The sequence below is a fragment of the Echinops telfairi genome, unplaced genomic scaffold (genome assembly GCF_000313985.2).
Source record: "Echinops telfairi isolate 266 unplaced genomic scaffold, ASM31398v2 ScPeMD7_5167;HRSCAF=5991, whole genome shotgun sequence".
NCBI classification, from domain to species: domain Eukaryota; kingdom Metazoa; phylum Chordata; class Mammalia; order Afrosoricida; family Tenrecidae; genus Echinops; species Echinops telfairi.
The window spans coordinates 1,633,312-1,639,225 of record NW_022109066.1 but is presented as its reverse complement, the minus strand read 5'-3'; the positions used below and the strand labels follow the sequence as shown (position 1 = coordinate 1,639,225).

Genomic DNA, 5,914 nt, shown 5'->3' with positions numbered 1-5,914 from the left:
CAATATTAAAAGGACTTTTAGGGAACTGGAGCCTTGATGTGCTAAATGACCTGGGCGCATGAATATCTAGAAGAGAGCTTTGTCACCAAAGAAAAAATAAGAACAAAAATCACCATTTCTTTCCTCATTTGAGAAGCTCAAAGCCAGTCCTTTCCTGGTGCGCACAGGCAGGTAGCCAAGGGATGCATGCTGGTTTGTTTCCCCTCCCTCTTGTGTTTTGCCATGTGCCAACCTGGCCGAGAGCCGGAAGCCCGTACACCAGCTGCACAGTGGCTGAGATTGTCATTACTGCATTCAAAGAGAAGTCAAGAGGAGTGATTTGAGCAAATGTTTTGCCTGGAGAGAGAAAAGAAAGGAAGTCCCCCTCCTCTGGTTAGCAACCAGCAGACAAACCACAAATCCAAATATAGTAGCGAACACTTGCTTCCTTAATTACCCCCTACCCAGTAATTATTTCTTTCTCCTGACGTCCCGCCCACCACCCTCCTGAACCCCCAGCATTCGGTGGTACAAACTGGAAGGTTGAAGCAGACTCGGGTCCTCCGACTACCTGTCTTTTCTGAAATGTTGCAAGGTTGATGTGAATAAGTAGACTTTCTAAAGTTACCATTTTAACATGAAAGAAAAGCATAATAGAACGAATTAATAATGCAGAACTGAAAAGGGTTTTGTCTGAAGATGAACAGCTAGCTGGCAGATCCCTTTCTTGAGAGTAGGGCTAGTGAGGAGAAGTATTGGGGGGAAGCTTGTTGATCCACTGAAGGACCCCAGCCACTCACCACTCTGGCTGCAGTTGGACTCAGTCGAAGTGACCAGTCAGTGGATCACAGGAGGTCAGTGGATCACCTCTTTGTGTCCTGAGAAGTTACTAGTGACATGATTTCCCAGGGAACCATGGCTGAAACTAAACCATCAACTGCCGTGGCCAAGCAAGGTGACAGAGGGACATACTACCACGCGGTGACACCTCAGACAGCACCACTATTGTTTGCTGCTGTGGCGTCTGCTCAGCTCACAGCCACGCCCTGCGCAGGGGAACAGAAGGCTTCCTGCTCCGGCACCAGCTCCCTGCTCAGTTGCAGCTTGGCTCCCACGATGCTTAGGGTTTTCATTCATGGGTGTGGGGGAAGGAGATCACCTTATCTGGAAACTACCAAGAAACTGCCCGGCAACGTAACAGCATGTCAGCCATCACCGGCAGGTAGATGATTCCTATGCAGGCAGTGCATTGAGTGGGAATCACACCCCGCTCTCCCACACAGAAGGCAATACTTCTGCCACTGGCAGTTTACCAGTGTCCCCCCAAAGCACCATTTTTTTCAAAACCCAGATTCCCTGTCTATTCTAACTCATAATAAGCCTATTGGACAGAACAGAACTGCCCCTGTGGGTTTCCAAGTCTATGAATCTGTATGGGAGCAGAAAGCCTCGTCATTCTTCCTCAGAGCAGCTGGTGGGTTAATGATATTGACCGTGCGATTAGCAGCCCAACACATACCCCACTGTGCCACCAGAGCTCCAAGAAGCAGTAGGATCTAGAAATTTGGTTTGGGATGTTCAAGACTCATGGATCTAAATTCTACATCTCCTACTGATTGACTCTGTGACCCTGACCAAGGTATATAACCTCTCTGAGCCTCAGTTTGCACATGTGTAAAATGGAGCGAATGACTGCATTTATGTCAGGGGTGCTGTGAAGTCCAAGATGAGTACTTAGCTTTTCATGACTATAGAACAGCACTGTAGTCATTAGTGTTCCGATTTTTTTTTTTTTTTTTTACTAACTCATTTTCCGGTCCTTCTTTACGTGTTCTTAAATATGCCATCTTCCAACTCTCTCCCATTTGGTGATGGAGTGCTGGAACGGCGGCAATATGAGGACCGTAGAGTCATCAGCCATTTGAGATCCAAAGGGCAGGGCTTCCCCAAGGACAAAGTTCAGATGGGTTAGGACAGGAAGAGGGATGGACACAGGAAACACAGGGAAGGAGGGAGGAATGATGTAACGTGGGGTTTACAATCAATGAGATGAAACAAAATGTGCATAAGTTATTGAATACCTGATCTATAAACCGTCACCCAATTCACAACAAATAAATTAGGAATCCAGAAGAGGTACTAAACTGGACATCTTGCTGGGTGAACAGGCACAAACTAGGACTATATTGAGTACACTGTGATGTTTGTTTGCCCCAGTTTAAAGAAGCAAGGAAGCTCACATTCCAATGTTCTCTCTTGACACTGCCCCGTGAGGCAGAAAGAGATGTGGCAACTTGAATGGCAGTGTTGCGAAGGTCGCCTTGTTGGAGACCTTACCATTCAAAAGCAACTACCCATGTAGGAGTTGTCTCCTTTCTTTTCAGCAAGACCTCATTTGGGCTTATGTAGCTGTGTAGCCCAGTGTTTCCCTCAGAAATGGGAGTTCTTGGCTCCCAGTTCTTCCCATTTGGCAAGAAGGGTTTCTCTTCTGAAATGGTTCTCTATAAAAATCACCTTGTTGGATGTGTTACTTACATGGAGAGTGACTTTGGAGACTGACGAGGGTAGATGGATGTATAATGGCTATAGGGTTACATGACCATTGGGAGCCACAGACAAAGTGGTGAATAGAATTTTTAAAACTCCTTCTCATTTTTAAATTACCATGGAAAAGATTAAAGACAAAAGGCATTATACATTACTTTTCAGCCAAAAAAAAAAACTAGAAGCAATGGTATATAATTAATGGCACCTTGTCTTATAATAAGCCCATCATGTCTGTGACATTGTGAGAAACACTCAATGGTTGGGGCCCATCCCTGCCCAGAGGGACGGATGGATCCATCAGTGCAGAAATCCATCTAGCCTGATTTACTAGCTGTAGGGCTTCGGTATAGAACCAGACGTTCCTCCCACATGATGTTTCTCCCAGGGGACGTGGTGCCCTCTGTTCAGCTTAGCTTACCATCCATGACTCTGAGGCTGTGGCACATGATGTGCTGAGGAAGTGCTGAGGATCCTTGGCCAAAGCAATTAACAGTCCCCTTACCTTTCTCTGCAGTTCTTACTCAATCTTAAACACATCATCTCCCAACTCTCTCCCGTTCGGTGATGGAGCACTGGAGCAGCGGCAATTCAATGACCAAGGACTGGGGGAGCCGACTCCCCTCACTATCATTTGCCAGCCCATGCAGGTAAGGCTGGTCAGTAGGGTCACCTCCTCAGCCCTAACCATTTATTGATGAAGTGACAGCTGCTGCCTCCCAAAGGGTTCTTGATCTGTCTACACAGAATCCAAAAGATACACAACAATCGAAGGCGAGGAGGAATCAGAGGAGTGGTACAGCAATGACTACTGGTATTTAAGTCTAGATTAATAAGAAAAGCTGTTTCACAAAGAAGGGAGAACATTTCAACAGCAAATCAGAGATAATGCCCATAGGTTCTTGTGAAAACTAAAAGGAAATAGTAAGAATAAGGCTCTAACCCCAGTACTTAACAACATACAGTGAATGCTCAATCTACATTACCTTTGCCAAGAAAAATCAGAGAGGGGGAGCAGCAGGGGAGTAGCTGGTGAACGGTGGAGTCAAAGGCAAGTGGGAAGTGCAACCATATTGAGGATCAAAAGGGGCAACCACTGTGGCGAGCGTCCAAATTTGACTCAGGAAACAAAAGGAGAATGCATGGACAAGACCAAGCTACTGATCTCAAGAGAACCTTATCGAGAAAATGGAAAGCACATGTAATACACGGGCTGCCACACACCTGGCAACATTAAGGGACCTGGGAGGAGCTGACTCCATCAGAGAGGGAATGTAGAAAGAGCGTCAGGATCCACCCAGCAGTTGTGGCAATCACGGTCAACTGGACATGCCTTGCCTAGACTTGCTGATTCACTCACCCATAGGTGGCAACTGTCCCCGCTCATTTGTTTCTGAGAACACAAGCATGGATGTAGCCGGTCTGTATGCTATTCCTACGAAGACAAGAGCAACTGTCATTCCATTTTGATAACCCTTCTTCGATTGAGAAACACCTGCAGGTCATCACCTCATTTAAACTTCAGAAGAACTTATGAGGTCTGTAATGGGAGCCTGACTATTCCCATTTCACAGATAGGCCAACTAAAGCCCAGGTAGTTAAGGCATGTATCCACGTCATACCTGCACAGAACCCAATGTTAGATTACCCATGAGCAAAGTAAACACCGGCTTACTTAGGCTTACTGAGTAATCTGTAGTGAATATTTTCTCATGTTTCACATCAAAGATTGACTTCTAAATATGGCCAGTATCAGTCCTTCTCCCAGCCTCACAACATCTTTTTATAGATCCGAGTCTTTTCAATTTTGCAGTCCCTGACAGGGAAGAATACCCAGTAAGCAAGGTCAGCACGAGCTTACTTGCACTGATCTACTAAGCTGTAGTGGAATGTTTCACACGGTGTGGTGGAAACCTGTGAGACCCTGCATCTTTAGTAAGTAAGCCCGCGTTTAGCGCGATCACTGCATAGTCCACCTCTGATGGAGCTTGTGGTCGAGCTCAGCTCACTTGGCACCTGGCTCTTGGGTACCCCTTTTTGCTGTGATGTTTCTCCACTAATGGACTTTCTCTCTATGCAGCCTCTGAGAGTCAACAGCCAACCTGGCCCTCAAAAGCGGTGCCTCTTTGTGTGCCGGCATGGTGAGCGAATGGACGTTGTGTTTGGGAAGTACTGGCTATCCCAATGCTTTGATGCCAAAGGTGAGTGCTTGGTCAGCCTGCTCAACATTGACATACCTCCCATGGCCTCTAGGGGTCACAGTTAAGCTACATTTATCTGGATTACTCAGGCTGTGTGCTATGAAAATGGCTGCAATGTGTTGCACCATAAGCGCTTCCTAAATAGTTTTGAGCTTTAAGGAATGGCTAAATGTTCTGGCTCCCAGTCTACAAATTGGGCTGCCAGAGACAAAGCAGGCGGCTCTCTTGCTACAGTGGAATGGCAAAGTCATGAGGGGTGGAGGCTGAGGTCCATGGCCACTGCATCGCCGGACCTGTTTCCATTTCCTTTTCCCTCGAGCAGCACATGTAGCGCAGACGGTTTGCGCATCAGAGAAGCATGCTCATGTCCCTGGATCTGGTTGTCACTGCCATTGGAAAGTCACCTCTTAGCACCTTTGCTAGCAGAATAGAAGAGTGTCCACTAAGATACTATCAAAGACAGGCTCAGCTTCAATATTCGCCATCTGTCTCCGTCTCTTTGCACCAAAATAGAAATGATATTCGGGGCAATCGTAAGGAAGCAAGAAATCCATGTAGCCTTTCTCTGATTTTGTTTTTCCCAGGTCGTTACATACGCACCAACCTAAACATGCCTCACAGCTTACCTCAGCGGAGCGGTGGCTTCCGGGAGTACGAGAAAGATTCCCCAATCACTGTGTTTGGGTGTATGCAAGCGCGATTAGTGGGTAAGGGTCTTCGCTTGATTGCACAGCCTCTCCCAGCTAATTCTTTCAAAGACCAATCCCACTGGGGCATACTTCCTGGGGGCATTTCTATAGTTTCCCTACAACTAACCTTTCCTCAATTCAAGTAACTTGTTAGACAGTCATTAAATAGAGGACATTGGTTGGCCTTCGATGGTTTACCAAAGTAAACAAGCTGCAGTACCAATCCCAAGGTCTGTGATGAAAAAGGCCCGTATGAGTTACATGCTGGCCAGCAGACCGGACAGCCTTCCAGGTCAAGACCACAGCATCTGCCCACCCAGCTGAAGAAAAGAACAGCATGAGGGAGACAGAGCACAGGGCCAGGGGCATTTATATGGCCAGTTGATTCTTTGAAGAGGCTCAGTTCTTTTTTTTTTTAAAATCATTTTATTGGGGACTCATACAACTCTTATCACAATCCATATATACATCAATTGTATAAAGCACATTTGTACATTCGTT

At 46.4% G+C, this 5,914-nt stretch overlaps 1 protein-coding gene across 2 annotated transcripts in view; it reads left to right on the top strand.

Annotated features, from left to right (window-relative positions):
- The window catches only part of UBASH3B (ubiquitin associated and SH3 domain containing B), a 184,938-nt gene that overhangs the window by 161,540 nt on the left and 17,484 nt on the right, over positions 1 to 5,914 (top strand). For both annotated transcript variants that reach the window (XM_004716271.3, XM_030886977.2), the window contains exons 7-9: positions 3,041 to 3,173; positions 4,604 to 4,724; positions 5,309 to 5,431. In XM_004716271.3, coding sequence (XP_004716328.1) covers positions 3,041 to 3,173; positions 4,604 to 4,724; positions 5,309 to 5,431 — 377 coding nt within the window. The remainder of the gene's footprint in view (positions 1 to 3,040; positions 3,174 to 4,603; positions 4,725 to 5,308; positions 5,432 to 5,914) is intronic.